General features: G+C 65.5%; 2 protein-coding genes across 5 annotated transcripts; one reads left to right on the plus strand and one right to left on the minus strand.

The window, feature by feature from the left end:
- Window positions 1-4,383: 4,383 nt before the first annotated feature.
- LOC115342636 (sterol 26-hydroxylase, mitochondrial) lies at window positions 4,384-9,845 on the plus strand. The gene is made up of 9 exons (XM_030017201.2): window positions 4,384-4,639; window positions 6,766-6,956; window positions 7,227-7,426; window positions 7,510-7,707; window positions 7,846-8,006; window positions 8,367-8,533; window positions 8,806-8,887; window positions 8,975-9,175; window positions 9,271-9,845. Exons 1-9 carry the CDS (start codon window positions 4,406-4,408, stop codon window positions 9,394-9,396), a joined length of 1,560 nt encoding a protein of 519 aa, XP_029873061.1. The 5' UTR covers window positions 4,384-4,405; the 3' UTR covers window positions 9,397-9,845.
- An 804-nt stretch (window positions 9,846-10,649) lies between these two features.
- On the minus strand, window positions 10,650-16,286 carry PRKAG3 (protein kinase AMP-activated non-catalytic subunit gamma 3). 4 transcript variants are annotated; one of them, XM_041124404.1, is made up of 13 exons: window positions 16,148-16,286; window positions 15,216-15,255; window positions 14,641-14,885; window positions 14,474-14,558; window positions 14,329-14,387; window positions 13,989-14,034; window positions 13,805-13,859; window positions 13,586-13,712; window positions 13,311-13,476; window positions 13,104-13,141; window positions 12,742-12,888; window positions 12,563-12,656; window positions 10,650-11,285 (listed from the first exon to the last, which is right to left on the minus strand). In XM_041124404.1, exons 1-13 carry the CDS (start codon window positions 16,178-16,180, stop codon window positions 11,263-11,265), a joined length of 1,158 nt encoding a protein of 385 aa, XP_040980338.1. In that variant the 5' UTR covers window positions 16,181-16,286; the 3' UTR covers window positions 10,650-11,262. The 4 variants fall into 4 exon arrangements, with proteins under 4 accessions (XP_040980338.1, XP_029873070.1, XP_029873064.1 ...); XM_030017210.2 differs by having other exon boundaries at window positions 10,650-12,656; window positions 14,474-14,555; XM_030017204.2 differs by lacking the exon at window positions 16,148-16,286 and having other exon boundaries at window positions 15,216-16,081.
- Window positions 16,287-17,877: the final 1,591 nt, after the last annotated feature.

A 17,877-nucleotide genomic window follows, 5' to 3' on the forward strand; every position in this document is an offset into this window, starting at 1 on the left:
TGTGGCTCTGGACATTGTTGCTCTTTCCCAGCAACCTCAGTTTCACGCAGCAGCAGAAAAGGCTCAGCTCTGTCCTAGGAGGGGAGGGAACATCCACATCCCAAGGGGAGAAAATTTGCCTTTCTCTCTGCACAACAGCTCAAGGGCCTGACCTTGTGCCGCTGCAGCAGTGCACCCTCACAGCTAGCACGGGATTCGCTCTCCACTGCCCAGAGGGGAAACTGAGGCCTGGGGAACCGACTTGCAGTGCAACAAAGCTGAAACCACCCCTCTCTGGGCAGGCACGGCATTGTGGCCACTCCTGCTCCTTCCATCTCCCCACATGTCCGTCTGTCCAGCCACGGGAAGGACACACATTGCTTGGGCTGGAAGCGATGCCGCTGGGAGGGGGTGTCCTTGGGCCCCCGCGGGCCGTAAACATGATGTCATGTGGCAGCATACACAGCTCGCTCTGTGCGCGGGTCCCCGAATGGGCTTCACAAGTTCTGCGTGGGAGGCATCGACCGTGGCCCACAGCCAAGGGAACTGGAGTCGGGAGATAAAATCAGGTTTGCTTTGGGCTGGAGCAAACAGCCTTTTGCAGGAGGAGTAAGGGACAGGGAGAGCAGCTGGATGGGGGGAGACCTCCCCGCCTCAGAGGGCTTGGTGGGGAGCAGAGGCAATGGGGACACCCCAGCAAAGCCCGGTGCTGGTCTCACCAGTCCCAGGTCAGCTCCCTTCATGCCTACTTGACTTAGAATAACTCCGTAGGCACTTGAAGTCACTAATCAGCTGGGACCACTTGAGACCAGCCTGGGGCTGCCTCCCGTCCCCCGTGATAACGGGCCGCCAGCACTGGGCTTGCTCTGGTGTCCTGCTCCCACGTCCTCGGGTGAAGGTCCCAGCCCGCCAGGGTCCTGCAGGGCACAAAGCAGGGGGACCCCAGAGCAGAGGTGCTGCCAGGTGCTGAGCCCTGCATGGTGTGTGTGTGTGGGGGGGAACCATCGTGCTGTTTGTTTTACTTCTTGTTTCAAAAGCTTTGTGCTGTCCCTAAGCCCCTGCCCAAGTCTGAGGGGTCAGACAGAGGGAAACGAAGGGATGAGGACCTTTGGGAGAGGGACAAGAGGGTCCCACTTGAACTCTCTATATGGGAGATGAGCAGCTGTCTCTAGGCCTGGGATATGTCCCCATCCCTCTGGATCTCCCCATGTTCCCCCTGTGCAGCCCTGCTGGCCCCAGCATGGCTCATGACTCAGGCAGTGACACACAGCTGGCGTGATGGGCCATCTCCCATTTATTTACGGTCCCCGGGACACCGGGCTCAGCCTTCTCACAGCCCAGGCTGTCCTGGGGTTGAGTCAGGGGATGCCCTCCCCTGGGACACCCGGCTCCACGGGCTGTGGGAGAGCAAGGAGGGATTAACAGATGCAGTCCTGGGAAAAGTTTCCAGCTCCTGGGTGACACTGCACAAGTCACGTAAAGAAGCTGTCGCTTCGTTCAGGCAGCCAGGACCCTCCATGTTGGGGGCAGGACTCTATGAGCAGTGGGTTGAGGGGCAGAGCAGCAGGGGGGGGGTCCCACAGTGCCTGTCTCTGCACCCTCAGGTCCCAGCGGTGAGGTGGTGTCAGACCTGATGATGCGGCTGTGGGATGAGTGGAGTCGCAGCATCCCTGGGGCAGAGGGACACACAGGATGGGACCTGCCACCCCCAGTTCCCCATCCCCATGGATAAACGCAGCAGTTGCTCTCCTGCCTCTGCCCCGCTTGTCACCAAGCTGGGGCCAGTGCTGGCCCCGCACTGGGGGAGTTCCCGGGAGCTGGCGATGCCCCCGGCTCCCCGCGGCATCCTCCGGCTGCGGATGTGTCATGGCCTAGCCGCTTCCCTTCGGAAGTCCCCGCCGAGAGGCTCTGGGGGGGGGGTCTGACTCACCCGACACGACCCCCCCCCCGACACCCCCTTTCCTGCACGGCCTCCCCCACAGCCCTGGCAGGCCGCCCCGGCGGAGCCCCCGGCCGGCCCCCGCCGCCACCGGCCCCGGTCCGAGGGCAGGGAGCACAGCCTAGCGGCGGCAGCTGGAAGGAACCGGGCTGCCGGTGCCCTCCCCCCCCAGCCCCCGCCCCGGCCGGGCTGCGGGGACCGGCGCGGGGAGCCGCTGCGGTCAGCGCTGCCGTGGTAAAGCCTGCCCTTCCACAAGACCAAGTGGGAGGTCCTGCACCAGCGTCGGGGCAAGCCCAGTACCAGCACAGGCTGGGGGAAGGAGGGAGGGATGGGGGGATGGATGGAGAGCAGCCCTGCGGAGAAGGACTTGGGGATACTGGTGGATGAAAAATAGTACATGATTGGCAATGCGCGCTTGCAGCCCACAAAGCCGAGTGTATCTGGGACTGCAAAATGAAGCGTGGCCAGCAGGTCGAGGGAGGTGATGCTCCTCCTCCACTCTGCTCTCCTGAGACCCCACCTGGAGTAAGGTGTTCATCTCTGGGGTCCTCACTATGAGGGAGGCATGGACCTGTTGGAGTGGGTCCAGAGGAGGGCCACAAAAATGATCAGAGGGCTGGAACACCTCTCCCATGAAGAAAGGCTGAGGGAGTTGGGGCTGTTCAACCTGGAGAAGAGAAGGGTCAGGGAGACCTTATTGCAGCCTTCCAATGTATAAAGGGGTTTATAAGAAAGATGAAGAGAGAGTTGTTACCAGGGCCTGTACCTTTTACTGTGTTTGCAGGAGGCAATGGTTTTAAACTGAAAGAGGTGTCAGGGCCCCACTCCCCAGCAAGGGGAAAGGCGGTCACAGCAGACTGGGAGAGGCCAAGGCATCCCCTGCCACAGGGATTGAAAGCCGCAGGGTGGCCGGGTGCCAGGCTGGAAAGCCCAGAGCAGAGCTGGGGCCTGGGCTCTCCCGCTGCCCCCGGCTCCGGGCCCGGCTGGGACAGGGCGAGCTGCAGAGCTGGCTGTGAACAGCCATGAGATGGCGGCAGGCGCTCACGCTTGGCTGTCTCAGCCTGGGGTGCCTCACGGGTGTCTGCAGGCCCAGGGGTGCCTGGATCCTGCACTGCCAGCCCCGACCCTGCTGGCAGAGAGCACATCAGGCACCAGCCTGGGACATCTCTTGCCCCCAGTGAGGCAGGACGGAGGGAACAACAGCCACTCACGGGGCTCTGAGATGTCTGCCCGACGTGGGGACAAAACCTCCCCGTCTGGGACCTTGAACCCACTATCCGATAAGGGTGGTTAATGATCAGCGCTGGGATGTCCCAGCCAGAGGCATGGTGCCAGCTGCCCCAGGAGTGACGCCTGGGGGTCAGCGCCCTGCCCCACAGCCACAGGACCTGGTGGCAGTGCCAGGCTGACAAGCCCTGCACCCATGGCCCTGGCTACCACCGCAGCAGAGCACTGCTTGTGAGCTGGACAGACTGGCCTGCACCAGGTTGGGCAGGAGCTGGTACCATGCCCGCCCTGGCATGCAGACAAATGAAACCTGTTGGGTTGCCAGTGGCCACACTGGGCATGCTGGTGTCTCCCCATCTGGCCTCCTGGCTGGCAGCGCCTGGAGGAAGCACTGAGAGAGGCCCTGGGACAGCTTGAACCCAGCTCCCTGGGGCATCATCCTGCACTGCAAGGGCACAAGGCAGGGACAGGGGTATGACAGGCAGGGGATGGAGGCAGGGCAGGAGGGCTCAGGCCAGGAGGGGCAGCGCCCTGAAGAGCAGGCCCAGCAGTGAGCCTGGTGCCACAGTGGGGTGTGCAGGGTCTGGGGTGCGGTACCCAGTGCCAGAGTCCCATGCTGGTGCTGGAACTTGATGCTCAGTGCTTGGTGAGACTGCCCAGCACCCACTGCCTATGTGTAATGCCTGGTGTGCACCACCTGGTGCTGGTACCGGTGCTGGTGACACACGCTACGTTGTGCCCAGGCTGTTCTACCTACCGTGTCGTGCCAGTGCTGGCTGCTAGCTGCCTGGTACCCGGTGCCATTGTGCAGTGCGCAGCGTGCGGCACCCAGTAACTGGTACATGGCAGTGGGTACCGCCGATGCTGCCATCCAAGTACCTAGCACCCGGTGTATGGTGAGTGATTCTCTGAGCAGTGTCCGGTGTTCAGCACTTGGTGTATGGCACGCGGTACCCGGTGTGCCGTAACCGGTACCCGGTACGCTGCAGCCGGCACCCACGACCCAGTAGCAGGTGTGCAGCAGCTGGCACAAGGTGCCCGGTACGCACCGCCCGGTGCCCGGTCCCCGCTGTGCAGCAGCCGGTACCCCGTAGCCAGTGCGCAGCAGCCGGTGCGCGACGCCCAGTTGCCGGTGCGCGGTGCCCGGTGCCGGTGCCCGGTTGCCGCCCCCGCGCCGCCCTCCGCACCGCCCCCGGTGCCGCCCCCTGCTGCCCCCGGTGCCTCCCCGCCCCGCCCCGTCCCGTGCGCTGCCGACGGAGCATGGCGGGCTGGAGCGGCGGGGCCCGGCGGCCGCTGCTGCCGCTGCTCCTCCGCCCCCGCCCGCCGCCGCCGCGCAGCATCCCGGGGCCGCCGCGCAGGACCGGGGGCTCGGCGGCCGCGGCGGCGGGGCCGGCGCGGCTGAAGGGACCGGAGGAGCTACCGGGGCCGGGGCTGCTCCGGACTTTCGTCTGGCTCTTCCTGCGGGGCTACCTGCTGCACACGCACCGGCTCCAGGTGCGCCGGGGCAGCCCGGCCCGGGGGCTGCGGGGGGGCCGGGGCTGCGGGGTGCGCGGGGCGTCTGGGGACCCTGCACGGGTGCGGGGGGGGGGGGGGCTGGGAGCGGTGCGTGGGGTGGAGGGGCTCCCGGCTGGGCTGCAGGGAGGGTGCTGTGCGCGTGTGGGGGGGGGGGGCGTCGCAAGGGGGGGGGGGGTGGGTGCGTGCTGGGGGCACGGTGCGATGGGCTCCGGGGCGGGGGGAGCAGCCTGGAAGTGACGGCAGGGAGTTGAGCGGGGGCGGTGGGGCAGGGGAGAGGAGGGGCTGGGTGGCGGTGGGGTGATGCCGAGGCCAGCAGCGCGGAGAGGGGCCAGCGCAGAACCGGGTGGCCCCGGGAGGGTCCTGCCAGCCCAGGGCCGCTCTGGCATCCCCGAGCCGGCCAGACGGCCGAGGGCAAAGGTTCGGGGGCACCTCACGGGGTCCTGGCATCCCCAGGCAGCCCGAGCTGCCCCGGCCGTGACAAGCTGAAGGGGCCGCGGTTTGGGGGGCAGGCGGCCAGGCAGGTGTTTGGGCAGATGGTACCCAGGCAGGCAGGGGAGGGATAGGCAGAGGTGTTTGTTTTCTTCTGTCAACACTTCCTCATACATCGGATGAAGCAAGCATTGGGCTTGGCTGGCCGCAAGCCAGGCAGCATCTTCCACCGCCCTGGAGCTCTGACCGGCCGGAGGAGTGTGCAGGATCAGGCCTCCCCAGCACCGCAGAGCAACGGGCACTGCTGTTTGGAGAAGGGGCTGTCACGGGGCAGCAGGGTGTCGGGGAGCAGGCACGGGAGCTCCCTGCTGCTCCCTCCTGCCCTTGGGGCTCCAAGCACAGCCCGGCTTTGCGGACAGATGCCCACATGCTTCAGAGGTGCCTTTCCCCAGATCCCAGCAGCTCTGGCTTCTCTCAGCCCTGCTCTCCAAGGCCTGTGCCATGTCAGGTCCTGGCTGCCAGCAGACGCCAGTGGGCAGGCTTCAACCCGGGCCACGGCTGCCCACGGCCCCACGCAGCGTGTTCGCCCGGCGAGCTGCCTGCAGCACCTGGGTGGCTGTCCCTCCCCCTCCTCCTGCCACCACGCACGAGGAATGTCTCCCCGTGGTGACGAATCCAGCTGAATCCGGGCGCAGGCTGCGATGCAGTCAGTCACCAAGGGAGATTGTACCACGTGCATCCCCGCAGCCGCGGGGAACGGGGACCAGGGCTTCCCTGCTAGGTCCCCCGCAGCCCCCTAGGCTTGGCCCCACTCTACAGGGTCTCTGGCAGTGCCTGGGTGGGATGGAAAGCACCCCTTGCATGTGGCCCTGTGCAGATCCACTTGCACAGGGGCGCCTGGCTGCGCCCGAGGGATGCACTTGGGGGTCACGGTGCTCCCCAGTGGGGAGGCAGGCATGGTACCCTTGGGTGCAGCTGAGGAGAGGGAACTGTGGCCAGCAGAGCCCAGAGCAGGGCTGATGCTGGTGCATGTCTCCTAGCTGGCTTGTGAGCCTGTGGCCCCAGGGCCATGCCCTGGGGGCAGCAGCCTGCCCTGGGAGCAGCCCAGTCCTGCCCCAGCCTGGTGCTGCCCTCCCACCGCTGATCATTAACCGCCCTTATCAGGTGGCAGGTTCAAGGACCCACGCGGGGACTGTTGTCCCCGGGTTGAGCAGAGCTGGGGCCATGCTGGAAGCTGTAGGGCTTGGACCTGCCGACAGCCGCTGCAATGGCCCTGCATCTCTGCAAAGCCCTGGGCTTGGCACTTGTCCGGGTCCCTGCTGTCCCCTCTTGGCCTTGCTTCCCCGAAAGACCCACCAGGCCCTCCGTGCATTTCTGGGGTGGGTGAGGAATGCACCAGCCTGTGCCGGGGGGGGGGTCAGTGCCTGGTGTGCTTTGTGCTGGCAGAGGACATCTGCCTGGAGACACCAGCCCAAGCCATCTGCAGAGCACTTCAAAGACAGTGCCAGCTTGGGGGATCAGAGGCGGGTGCTTGGACCTGACTGGTGCTGAGGCGTCCCTGGGATGGGTGCAGAGCATGCTGGAGCATTTGGGGCAGCATTGGGGTAGGGAGGGGCTGATCCAGCCCCAGTGCTGGCCCTGTCCCATTCACCCTACTATGCTCTGGTGCACCATAGCTGATGTCCCGGCGCATTTACGGCCCTATCTGGAAGTCGACCTTCGGGCATTACGAGAACATCAACATTGGGAGCCCAGTGGTGCTGGAGCAACTGCTACGGCAGGAGGGCAAGTACCCCATGCGGAGCGACATGGCCCTGTGGAAGGAGCACCGGGACACCCGGCGCCTGCCCTACGGACCCTTCACTGAGTGAGTCCTGCCCTGGCTGTGCTCTGCGGGGCGGTTGGTGGCTCCTGTCCCTTCCTCGGGTGTAGGGCCTGGGTGGCAGCTCACATTGCTCCCTCTCCTGCAAGCAGCGTGTCCCCCTTAAGCAGAAGGCCATGGCCATGGTGGGTGGGAAGACCCCAGGGGTGGTTCCCGCCCAGCATGGGGAGGATGCACCCAGGGATTGGGAAACTGCTGCCAGCCACTGCCCCCTGCCCGGTCATGCCCCCGGTGCTGAGCCCCATCCCCGTGCAGGGAAGGGGAGCGCTGGTACCGCCTGCGCCAGGTCCTCAACAAGCGGCTGCTGAAGCCCTCGGAGGCGGTGCTGTACGCGGACGCCATCGGGGAGGTGGTGTCGGACCTGATGGTGCGGCTGCGGGACGAGCGGAGCCGCAGCCCCTCAGGGGTGCTGGTGGGGGACGTGGCCAACCTGCTCTACCGATTCGCCCTGGAAGGTAGGGGGGTCCTTCCCCTTGCCCTTGCCCTGCGCCACTCTTCCCATCCCCACGGGGGTCTGGATGTGGCCTGTCCCCTGCAGGGATCTCCTATATCCTCTTTGAGACCCGCATCGGATGCCTGAAGCAGCAGGTCCCTGCCGAGACCCAGCGCTTCATCGACTCCATCAACCTCATGTTCAAGAACTCCATCTTCGCCACCGTCCTGCCCCGGTGGAGCCGCAAGGTGCTGCCCTTCTGGGACCGCTACCTGGACAGCTGGGACACCATCTTCGCCTTTGGTGAGCGGTGGTGATGGGGGCCCGGCGCGGTGGGATCAGACTCCCTAAGGACCCTTAAAAGTGGGACAGTCCTCAGCCATGCGTACTTTTGGCCACCCTCGCTCTGTCAGCGCTGGATCCCACACTCTGTCCCTGCAGGCAAGACCCTGATTGACCGAAAGATGGAGGAGCTGGAGGGGCAGGTGGAGCGGGGCAAGGAGGTATCCGGCTACCTGAGCTACCTGCTGGCCAGCGGCAGGCTCAGCCTGGATGAGGTCTACGGCAGCGTGGCCGAGCTGCTGCTGGCCGGCGTGGACACGGTGAGAGCCGGGCAGTTGCTGCCGGTGGATCTCTGCTGAGCTCCGTGCCAGGCGGGGGAGCTGGGGGGCCATGCTCAGCTGCACTCCCCAGCCCCTGCAAGCTCTGGGCTGGTGGTTGGGGGGCTGATGCCCCATAGGGGCAAAATTTCAGGGATCAGTCAGTACAGACCCTGTCCTCCACTTTTCTCCCTGCCCTGCTTCCTGCCTCAGTTTCCCCCATGCTCGCTGCCCTTCACCCCTGGCTTCCCTGTGCACCGGAGCAGGGGCTGCCTGGTGCTGTACTGGTGCCGTGCTTGGCACAAGGCTGCTCGGGTGGTGGCCCCATCTCCCTCACTCCTCTTGGCACTCCGCTTCCCCCAGACCTCCAACACGCTGTCCTGGGCCCTGTACCACCTCTCCCGGGACCCAGGCATCCAGGAGACCCTGTACCAGGAACTGAAAGCCGTCGTGCCTGCCGACCGGTTTCCTGGTGCTGAGGATATCCCCAAGATGCCGATGCTTCGGGCAGTTATCAAGGAGACGCTGAGGTACAGCCCAGCTGCCCCAAGGTCCTGCTCACGGGCCCCTTCCCCAGGGGCAGTCCCTTCTCCCCACACACTGGGGGATGCACCAGCCAGGCAGGGTGCAAGGCTGGATGTCAGTCCCTTAGGGCTGCATCCATCCACCTTCTCCCTGGGGAGGGGGACAAAGCTGCTGAGCAGCGGGAGATGATGCTTCCCCCTTGTCCTGCCTACGGCTCTTTCCCTCTGGGGTCCCCAGATGGGATCCTACTGCCCCACTAACTCTCCCCATATCCCAGGGTCTACCCAGTGGTGCCCACCAACGCCAGGGTCTTCTATGAGAAGGACATCGTCATCGGAGACTACCTCTTCCCCAAGAACGTGAGTGGGGGCCATGCCGTAGGGACCCCCACTGCGCTCAGTGGGGCTGGGCGGGGGTCGTTAACCACCCCCCTTCTTGCCCCACAGACCCTCTTCGTCCTGGCGCACTATGCGATGTCTCACGACGAGACCTACTTCCCTGAGCCTGAGCGGTTCCTGCCCCAGCGCTGGCTCCGGGGCCATGGCTCCCCCCACCACCCCTTCAGCTCCATCCCCTTTGGCTACGGGGTCCGTGCCTGCGTCGGCCGCCGCATCGCAGAGCTGGAGATGCACCTGGCTCTCGCCAGGGTGAGTACGGACCCCCTGCCCCAGGTAACTCACCATGAGCTGGGATGGGGGCCCCAGGGAGTCCCTGAGGCACCGCCATCCCCTTCTCCCCACAGATCATCCAGGCGTTTGAGGTGCGGCCAGACCCCCGCGGCGTGGAGGTGACGTCCGTGTCTCGCATCGTCCTGGTGGCCGACAAGCCCATCAACCTGGAGTTCATTGCTCGCCCGGGGGCCCCCTGACTGCGTGCCCCCCCCCCCACCCTAGGTGCTGAATGGGGATCATCCCCGCTGCCCCATGAGGAGGGGCAGGAAGGCAAACCCACCCTAGCACCCACCCCCTGCCCGGCTTGGGCCAGGGGACTCCCAGCTCCACTGTGGGGAAGATGGGGGGGGATGAGGGATGACCCCAAGTCACCCCTGGGGCACTAGTATCCCCCTACCCCAAATCTGCAGGAGGCTTGGGGAACTGCTGTGCCTTTCACACGCTGCGAGGGGTCGTGTCCCCCTCATCCCGTGCCCAGCTGGGCTGTGTCGGGGACCCAGGAGCTCTGCTGGGGCGGGGGGGGAAGCGGGGAGGGGGCTTGCAGCCTTTCGGTGTCTCCTTCGTCCCGTTCTTGTGTAGCTGCACGTGGATCTGTGCCTGGAGCCAGGACATCTGGGTCCTCTCTGAACAGCTGACCTTAGCCTCAGCCACTTCTCTGTGCCTCAGTTTCCCCCCTGCCTCCCAAGGGAAGTTCGAGCGCCGGCAGGGGTTTTGCGTTTGTGCCTGGTTCCGAGGGACAGAGCCAGCCCTGGCCCTGGGCAAGCGGAGCAATAACACAGCATGTCCCCCGCGATGGGGAGGAAGCCTGTCACCACCCAGCACTGGTATCATGTCCCCTGGCAGGGCCAGGCAGCACGGGGAGCACCGGGGACCTTTTGCTATCAGCCGTTATTTCACTGAGATGCTGATACAGGGTCACGGGAATGGGAACAGGACTCGCTCTGGGCGAAGCAGCCAGGGGAGGATCGGCTCAGCTCCCCTCGTCCCCAAGCAGGGACATGGGGCTGATATCCAGGGCCGCCACAGGGGCTCAGAGCTGGCAGCAGCCACAGGCAGGGGATGCGGTGCCCCTTGCCCAGGCTCCTGGAGGGCTGGAGTATGGGACACCCTAACAGTGAACCCCCCCTCACCTTCCTGCTGCTTGGGGATCCTAGCTGGACTGCGGGAAGCAGCAGGCAGCAACCTTGCTGGCACCAAGGCTGCCACCCCTCGGGTATCCCCAAGGGGACCCACACCACCACTATGGTGGAGCTATCAAGGCTGCACACCCCGTGTCCCCTGTCCCCTTGGCTCTACCCACAGGCAGAGTTGCCACCCTGTGCCCGTGCTGCCCTCACTGGCATCCCAGGCTGTGTCGCCCAGCCCTGCCGAGCAGCCAGCACCCCCTCCCCAGCCCAGCTCTCTCCAGAGGAGCCATGCCTGGCTGCGTCCCAGAAAGGCGAGGCAGTGGTTCCTGGAGCAGGCTGCTTTATTACAACAAGGCTGAACAGACCAGCAAATAAATAAATACCCTCCGCCCACCCCAAAACATGCACAGGGTCCCCGTGCAAGTGCCTGTCCTGGCACCAGCTCTGGCGCAGGCTGTCCCTCTGCCAGGGACCTTCAGCCCCGCGTGACCCTACAATAAACAAGCCTGTGTGTGCAGCTGAGCCTACGCTACTGGGCACCGGGCGCAGCTGGCAGGACTGTGCTCACTAAGGGGGGAGCCTCAGCCGAAGCGCTCAAATCCAGCAGCAGGATGGGAGCGGGGTGGCTGAGTCCCCCGGGGCCACGCGGGTCCCTGTGCCCAGCTGCTGGCATGGCATAGCTCCTCCGGCATGGTGCCCATCGAGCATCACCGTGTGCTTACTGGCAGGAGGCACCCCTGGGCCCCCTTTTCCCCGCTCCCTGCCTCTCTGAGGCTGGCAGGATCTGGCCCTGGACTCAAGACGAGCCCCAGGACTGGGGTGGGTAGGCAGGTCCTCCCTGCGGAGAGCCTGCAGGGCCCGAGCCTCCTTCCATGACCCCAGAACCACACAAGAGGCCCCCAAGTCAGATGAGATGGCAGCACTTCCCTGCTGTCTTCAGAGCGAGGATCGGTCGATGCCTGCAGGGCGAGAGAGCGTGCGAGGCCATAACTCCCCGGCGGGCACTGGTGCTGGGCTGGGCGCCCTGCGGCACAGCCCACCAACCCACCCTGGCAGACAGCGGGGTCTTCCCTCCATCCCTGACTGGGATGCAAGGCCCTGGGGGAGGGCAGGGGCTGGTCTGGAGGGGGACATCCCGGTGGCCCCCTGCAGCTCCTGACACAGCCACCCCTGCGGGCACCAGGGATGGAGTGAGCAAAGGCACCGTGATGGGGAACGGCAGGGCGAGTGGGGTCTCATATTTGGTGTGGTTAAGACACACCACTCCCTGTCTCCTTCTGTGTGGAGCAACTGGGCACTGCTAGGGGAACTGGTGGGCATGGGGCTGTCCCAAGCCTGTTCCCCACCACAGCCCCCAAAAAAGCATCATTACCTTTGGGAAGCAGCTGGGCACTGGGGCCAGCTTCCCCCTCCCCAATTCACCCCTAAATAGGTGCCACGGTGGGTGCCAGCGCCGTGCCCACTCATCACCAGCGAGGACTCACCAGGCAGTGGGCGAGCAGAGCCAGGTGCAGGCAGCTGGGCAGCGCGGTCCCAGCATGGCCTGGGAGTGAGTCCCATCCCTGGAGCAAGCAGTTTCAGGGCCACCGGGGGTGGAGGGCTGTGCCAGCCATGGCCCGTGAGTTGGCCACACTGTGCACGTGGCTAGTGGTGGGCAGCATGTCTGGGGTGTGCGAGTGGGGGTCTGTCCCCTCTGTGTCCCCTGGGAATGGCACTGAAGGGGCTCAGGTCTCGAGGGAGACTTTGAGGCGAGGTCAGAAAAGGGCTTTTGTCTTGGGGTGCATCACACCCCAAAACCCTCATCCAGCCCAAAGTCCAGGGGCATGCAAAACCTGCATCCCACGTGCTGCCTGGATTGGGGGTGTCTCTGTAGCAGGTGCCCCCATCCTTCCTCATGGATACCAGGGATCAGGACCCCAGAAGTGTTCCCCTGTGACCCTTGTGTCCCCAGGCATAAGCAGCATCCAGGTCCTGCCGTCTCCACCTGGGCACCCAGCGCTGCCAGACCCCAGCCCCAGCCTCCTCTGTCCCCTGAGGCTGATTTGGCTGGGGTGGAGCCAGGTGGCCTGAGCAGGGAGGTGACAAAGTGCAGTGATGAAGTGTGGGTGACCCAGCAGCAGGGGGGGGGACAGGTGCGGAGTGGCGGGGGACGGCGCCTACCTGAAGTGGAGAGAAATGGAGGGTGCAAGTGGAGAAAGATGGAGCGTCGCGGGCTAAGAGTTAAGAGCATCGATACCTGCGGGAGTGAGCACAAGGGCCTGGAGAATGTCGGAGAGGGAGATGATGCCCCGTGGATACTGGTTCTCATCCACCAGAACCAGGCGATGGACCTGTGGGTGCAGGTAGAGCATCACAGGCAGGTCAGGCAACAGGCAGGAGCGGCTTACACTGGCACGAGGCACCCCAGCCACTCACCTGCTCCTTGGCGATGCGGTCAATGATGTCCTCCATGGTTTCGTGGGGGTAACAGGTGAGGACCCCCTCCAGGCAGACAGTGCGCTGCCGCAGTGCCTCCCGCACACTAATGTCCAGGTTGTTGTAGGTCTTCTGGGCTGCCAGATGCTGTGGGAGAGGTGGTCCCGCTCAGCGCCCCAACGTGTCCTCACACCCTGTTGTGCCAGCACAGCGGGGGACACCCAGCCCTGGGGATGCACGGGGCAGATCTGCACTGGCACGTGCACGTCACTGCACGTGGGGTGGGTTTGCGTGAGCACCCCACCAGTGGCATGCAAGGGGCCACACTCGTGCCCGGGCGTGCAAACACACAGGGTACTCACAATGACATCAAACCGGGAGTAGAGGCCAACCACTTGCCCTGCAAGGAGAGACAGTGCAGGGGCTGGGGAGGGGGCCCTGGGGACAACCCACTGTGCTCCCCCATACCCCAAGGTGCAGCCCAAGGGCCAGGAGGGGGTTTTTGGGTGGGGATGGGGCCAGCGCCACTGGCAGTGGGAGATGGTGGGGCTGCTTCACTCTCCAGGTACCGGCATCATTGACGACAGGCAGGGCAGAGACGCGGCGGTCCACGAAGATTTCCAGGGCGGTATAGATGGGAGCGGACTCAGGCACAACGGCCACATTACGGAAGGTGCCGACACACAGCTCCTGCACTGTTTTCTTCAGGAAGCGTGGCTTGGGGATGGTGGAGCCCTGCGGTGGGGAACGGCAGGGCTGGGCTGGCACCTACATGCACCCTGACACCCTTGCTTGTGCCCATACACACCAACCATGTGTGTGCACATGAAGTCCCAGCACTCACAAAAATGTGGAGGAACTTGAGGATGCGCTTGTGTGTCAGGATGTGCAGGACATTGCCTGAGATGGGCTCAATGACAGGCAGGCGATGGATCTTGTGCTTGATCAGGGAGTAGACAGCGTCGAAGAGGCTGCGGGTGACAGGGACACCGTGAGGGGATAGGGCTGCATCCCGGGCACACCCCCCGTGGGGTGTGCTCTCCCCCAGTGGGTGGGCACTCACCTATTGCTTGGAGAGATGTAGACCAGTGGCTTGAAGGACCCCTGCAGGTACACCTCTGCCAAAGAAGAGAGGTTGGAGAGAGGTGGGAGAGGGGGTCCCCCAGCCCCCTCATGGAGCCCACCTCCATGCCCTGTGCAGCATCCCCAGCTCAGCCCCGCCACCCCCATCACCTCCCGCTTTTTACCTCTCCAGGTCTCAATCTTGTGTTCCTCCACCTCGTAGATCTGAACCTGAGGGCAGGGAGATGCCCTGGTCATGGTGGCCCCATGGGGGGACTGAGGGGACACTGGGGCACTGCCCCTTCCCCAGGCATCCCACCCCATCACCCTAAGTGCAGGGATCACATCTTGGGTGCCAGGCAGAGGGGCACCAAGCAGACGCTGGGCTGGCCAAGAGCATCCCCTGGTCATGGGCTAGTGATGAAGAGGGGTCCAGGAGAGGGAAGAGGGAACCAGAGAGGTGGGGACAGCCCCTCCCTACCCCATGCCTGCCCCAGCTCCCCGTGCCCTCCCCGCCACACTCACCAGGGGAGAGCGGTAGTAGCGGTGGAGGATGTTGATGAAGTCAGTGATGGTGAGCATCCCTGTGGAGACACGTGGGGCTGGCAGCGCTGCCCACACCCTCGCTGCCAGGCAGGAGAAGGGGCCAGGTGGTGCTGCCGGCACTCACCCACAAAGCTCTGTGTCTTGCTGTCCCAGAGCGGGGCAGCACGCACCCCGTTGGCCACCAGTGCCACGAAGGCTTTCTTGATCTGCTGGCGGAGTGGGGAGGGGGTCAGGGGGTCCCTGAGCCCGCTCCCCCCCCCATCTGTCCCGCTGATCCCCCCGCTTTATCACCTCCAGGGAGGTGTCGAAGACTACAAGCTTGCAGCTGGTGGGGATGGCATCATAGCAGCAGTGGCTCCTCATGAAGTGCATGTAGACCTCAGCGTCGGGACTCTGAAACTCGGTCTCTGGGGACAGCCCCAGCACCTCATTGCCCAGCGTGAAGGTGACGGGTCTTGGGCTTCTCCGCCTGTCCTCTTCCTCCTCCTCTTCCTCCTCCTCCCCCTCCTCCTTGGGGGACAGTGCCTCTGGGAACCCTGCCAGCAAACCCACCCCAGCCCTGGCCGGTGAGCTGAGCTGTCGGGTCTCAGCACCCTCCTGCCTGGGGGGAGCAGGGGGATGCTGTGGGAGGGGCTGCTCCCCATAGACCCCCCCCCCCATTCCCCACTCCACGGGGGCAGCACACGGCACTGCAGCCCTCCAGCCTAGGGGGCACTGGGAGCTTCTGGAAGGAGCTGAGGAGTGGAGCAACGTGGGGTATGGGCAGGGCGGGCAGAGGACTGATGTGCTCATTACATGAGTGAGCCAGACATTCACCCACCCCACCCCCTGCCCCCCGACAGGCCTAGGTGCTACCTGCTACCCACCTTCCTCCTTAGGGCAGGCAGCAGCATCCAGCAGCGCCACCTGAGGGGGCACACAGGGAGGTGGGGGATCAGCAGGAGCCAGCCCGGCCTCTCCCCCACCCATGGCTCCTGCCTGCACCCACCCAGCTGCCCCGGCACCCCCAAGCCAGACAGAGGGGACCGTCCTTTCAGGGTGGGGATGCAGGCTGGGCTTAGCACCGAGCACCCACGGGGAGCCCCTGGTCCACCCATGACCCCCGGACCCTGCCCACCCCCATGGTGGCTCCAACTCAGGATGCCCAGCTTGTCCCCCTGCTCTGGGGGGGCAGCGGGGATTCCCAGGGTGGGGCAGAGGACGGCAGGACCCCCCCAGCTCCTCTCTCTGCTGTTGGAGCTGAGCGCATCCTGCACCGGGTCTGCACTCATCCTCTCCCTCTCCCAACCCCAGGCTGTAATTCCTGGTCCTGCTGTCTCCCGTGTCGGCAGCCCCACCTGACCGCGGGGACCAGGTCCACCCGGGAGACCCTACAATAACAAGGGGGCAGCCCCAGGTGGGAGAGAGGCGAGCACGGCCAACCGGCTGACCCCGTGCCCCCTGGTCCCCAGGAGACCCTACGTGGCGGGAAGACCAACCCCGGACCACAAACCCGCTGGCAGAGCCAATGTTTACGAGCCACCCTACAATAACAAAGGCGCCGGGACTGCTCCCTAGGGAGCCCAGAGCCAAACCCGGGAAGGAAGTGACCCTACACCAACGTCCCCCAACCTTTCCCAAGGGGCTTGGGACAGCCGGGGCAGGCAGGCGGGCCAGGCTGCGCTCCGTGTCCTTGTCCCTCCGGCTGCCTGGCCGTGGGAAGGGGACCGCCAGCCCCCCCGCATCCCCCCACCCCGGAGGCGGCCTGTCCCCAAGCGGGGGTCTCTCGGGCCGGGTCCCCCACCCGCCCCGGCGGTACCTGGGGCGCAGCGGGGCCGGGGAGTCGCTCCATGCTGACTGCGGGGCAGCGCTGCTATTCTGGGCCCGCGACTGGCGGGGGCCTGGCAGATAGGGTGTCAGCGAGCAATGCCAGCCATGCCCCCGCCACCGCCGCGGGGGGGGGGGGACGGGGGACGGGACACGACACCGCCGCCGCCACTGCCACCGCCGTGCGGTGCCCGCAGCCGCTGCGCCACCCCGCGACACCGCAGCACCGGGCTGGAGGGGATGGCCGTGGCCCCGGGGACGGCGCTGGGGACGCGAGGGAGGAGGTGATGGAGAGAGATGGCTGGGGGCAGAAAAACTCTCCCCCCCTGCTCCGCGGACCCCCGTCCTCCAGGAGCGGTGCTCAGCACCTGCCAGAATGCGGCCCTGCCCACCCCGGCGCTGCCCCCAGCCCGTCCTGCAGCAGGAGCAGGTGGGGGGCACAGCAATCCCCCCCCCCCCCCCTCCCCCGGGAATGCTGGAGGAGGGCTGGATCCAGCCACGGGCTGAGCGGCAGCCACAGCCAGAGCTGGGGACCCTTTGCCCTCGACGCTGCCCCAGCCCTGCCCGCTCCTGCCCACTGTCCTGCTGCTCTTCAGCCGTCCCTGGCCCTCATGGAGGGGGCAGCTGGCGCCTGCCGGGGAACCTCCTTCCTCGCCTGCGGGGCCACCCCCTCTCTCCCGCCCTCCGCCCGCTCCCGGCTCCATTTCTATTTCAGGAAGGTTCAAATAACTTCTTGGCCGGCTGCCGTGCCGGCTCGGGAGCAGCGGGCGTGGGCGAGCGGGCTGGTGGCTGCCAGGCCAAGGGGACAAAGTGGCTCCGGCTGATTGCTGGGGGACAGCTGGACCCTGGCCTGCGGCGGGACGCAAGGAGCAAAGCCCCTGTCCTCTGGTGCTACCCCATGGCAGGGAGGAAGAGGAGGGATGAGGCAGGGAGGGGGCTTGGTGCTGGGGCCAGGCCAGCAGGACGAGGGTGACATGAGGACACAGCAGCTGCCCCGGTCTTGGACAGCCCTTGCCCCACAGCGGTGCAAGGGGTGGGATGGGGCCGGACCCTTACAGCTGCACTGAGCTGGGCAGCCTGGCTCCAGCCTGGCCACTGCCGGGTGCTGGCAGCAGGGAAGGCAGCAGGCATCTCCACTTGCGGAGGCTATTTTCAGGTGCTGGAGAGAAGCCGAGGAGCGATGAGATTGTCACCAAGGAGACCAGAGAAACAGGGCCCAGCTCCGGGCAGCAGGGGGCTGTGGGGAGAAGAGAGGGGTGGGAAGGGCTTTCTGCAAGCCCCAGGGCCCACTCATGGGGCTCAGCACCTCCCCTAGCCCTAAACAACCTGTCCGAGTGCCCAGCATCCCCCTGCCGGGCTGGGGGGACATAACCCAAAACCAGCAAGGGACAGCTCAGGGGACCCAGCCCTTCCTTCCCCTGCTGCAAGGCTGGGCTGCTCTGTCCCCCTCAGTTAATGATCTGCAGGAGAGTCCCCAGGACATAAGGCAGACCCCAGGTCCCAGCAGCTACGCTGGGACCCGCTCCACCACACAGGGGGCCACACTTACCTGCCATGGGGCAGCAAGAATGACCCCCAGCTCCAGGAAGGACAGGGGAACAGCAGGGTGGTGGCACAAACCCTTCCTGTACCAGAGCCTGGTGAAGCATGGGGAGAGCAGAGCTGCCCCGCAGGTGCAAACAGGTCAGGGAAACAGAGGCATATGAAGGCCAGGAGAGCAGC

This window comes from Aquila chrysaetos, chromosome 6 (assembly GCF_900496995.4).
Source record: "Aquila chrysaetos chrysaetos chromosome 6, bAquChr1.4, whole genome shotgun sequence".
Lineage (NCBI taxonomy): Eukaryota > Metazoa > Chordata > Aves > Accipitriformes > Accipitridae > Aquila > Aquila chrysaetos.